This window comes from Myotis brandtii, unplaced genomic scaffold (genome assembly GCF_000412655.1).
Source record: "Myotis brandtii unplaced genomic scaffold, ASM41265v1 scaffold9, whole genome shotgun sequence".
NCBI lineage: Eukaryota > Metazoa > Chordata > Mammalia > Chiroptera > Vespertilionidae > Myotis > Myotis brandtii.
In genome coordinates this window covers 982,629-984,176 of record NW_005371693.1, presented here as the reverse complement: position 1 = coordinate 984,176, position 1,548 = coordinate 982,629, and the positions used below count along the sequence as shown (strand labels likewise).

The window sequence follows — 1,548 nt, the reverse complement described above, 5'->3', positions numbered from 1 at the left end:
ACCACTGCCCTAACCAACTGAGATACCCATCCAGGGCCTATATGTACTTTAAAATGAATGATCTGGTGTTTTTCAGCTATACAGATTATATCTTACATATAGAGTCTTGAATGTTTGGAAAATTACTTGATTTCCTTCAGAGCCAAAATAGGGATCGCTTTAAGAGTCATGTGCATTTGATTGTATTTCTCCTTGGTCCTTGTAATTGGGAAATCCATGTCCTATTGGTTCTACTGGAGTACCTTGCCCTGAAAGCCCTGTCACAGCAGCTGGCAGGACAGCGGACCCTGGACTGGGTCTCACAGTTGGTCTGTTTCTGTCCCTAACTTATCCAGTGGCCTCACACACTTGAACAATCCTTCTGGGCTCAGTTGTTTTCCCCTTGAAATGACATCAATGCTTTCTAAAGTCCCGCATGGCACTAACAGTCGATGCTATTATTCCATAATCCCCAGCTGTAGTGTGTAGCAGGGGACAAGGGTGCCAGTGCTGTAAGTACATCATAGTACTTACTCAGCACCCCATGGTTTTCTTCACCTTGCCCTCCAATCTCCCCAAAGAATGGAGTGTCCACAGTGGCCAGGATGATACACTAATATGAAGCAAGTATGCTGTGAAGCAAATCTCATTTCATTTGCCTAAGAGCACTTAATGTTATCCTTGATTTTGTCAGGGTACCCAAGCAGAATTTCTTCCGGGTGTCCTTAGTTTATAAAGTCAGCAAACTGAAGCTTTGAAAATAATTTGATAATATGTTCCAAAACCACTGAATTAGGGATTTTCTAGTCTCCATTGGGGGCCAGTACCTTTCCATTCTTCACTCTACTATTGATATTTTTGTGTTTTTGTTTGTTTGTTTGGTTTTCGTCTTTCAATAGAAGAAGGTTCAAGCTTGGAGGAAATTGGCTTTAACTGGGGCGAGTACTTGGAAGAAACGGGTGCCAGTGCAGCTCCTCACACATCATTCAAACACGTATGTATCCTCCCTTCTCTTTCTGGTCTGCATTTGGAGGGTGGGAGGGGAACCTGCAGGAAGATGCCAAACCGATTGGAAGAAAGGGAATGAGAAAAGAAGGGAAATCCAGTCAAGATTTCTTAGAAATACAGAAGAAATGGGGAAGTTTGTTTGCTTAGCTGCAGGTAGGGTTGGCCTGGCTCTTGTGGCTTATCTCATCTAACACAGGGCTGGGCTCAGGGTGGGTGAGAAACAATGTGTGATCTTAACCTTGTCTCATACCTCAAAATGTCAAATTTGACAGACGTGGCCCTTGCACAGGGCCTGAGACGGGCAAGATTGGTTAGAATAAATAAAAGCCAGCAAACTAGGTAAGTATAATATCTTCTTAGGAGGTGTAATGGCTGTGATGGTTTATTTTGGAGTGATGGTTTTTTACGTTTAATTTAAAAATCTTTTTAATTAAGCCAGTCAGAGAAAGATAATATCACATGGTCACACTCATTTGTGGAATATAATGAACAACATAAGCTGATGAACAAAAATCAAACCAGAGTCATAGAAGCATTGAACAGACTGTCTAATCTATGAGG

At 41.9% G+C, this 1,548-nt stretch overlaps 1 protein-coding gene across 3 annotated transcripts in view; it reads left to right on the top strand.

The window, feature by feature from the left end:
* Positions 1–1,548, top strand: part of SFMBT2 (Scm-like with four mbt domains 2) — a 186,186-nt gene that overhangs the window by 10,049 nt on the left and 174,589 nt on the right. For 2 of the 3 annotated variants that reach the window (XM_014532600.1, XM_014532598.1), the window contains exon 2: positions 879–973. In XM_014532600.1, coding sequence (XP_014388086.1) covers positions 879–973 — 95 coding nt within the window. The remainder of the gene's footprint in view (positions 1–878; positions 974–1,548) is intronic. The other variant, XM_014532599.1, reaches the window with a different exon arrangement.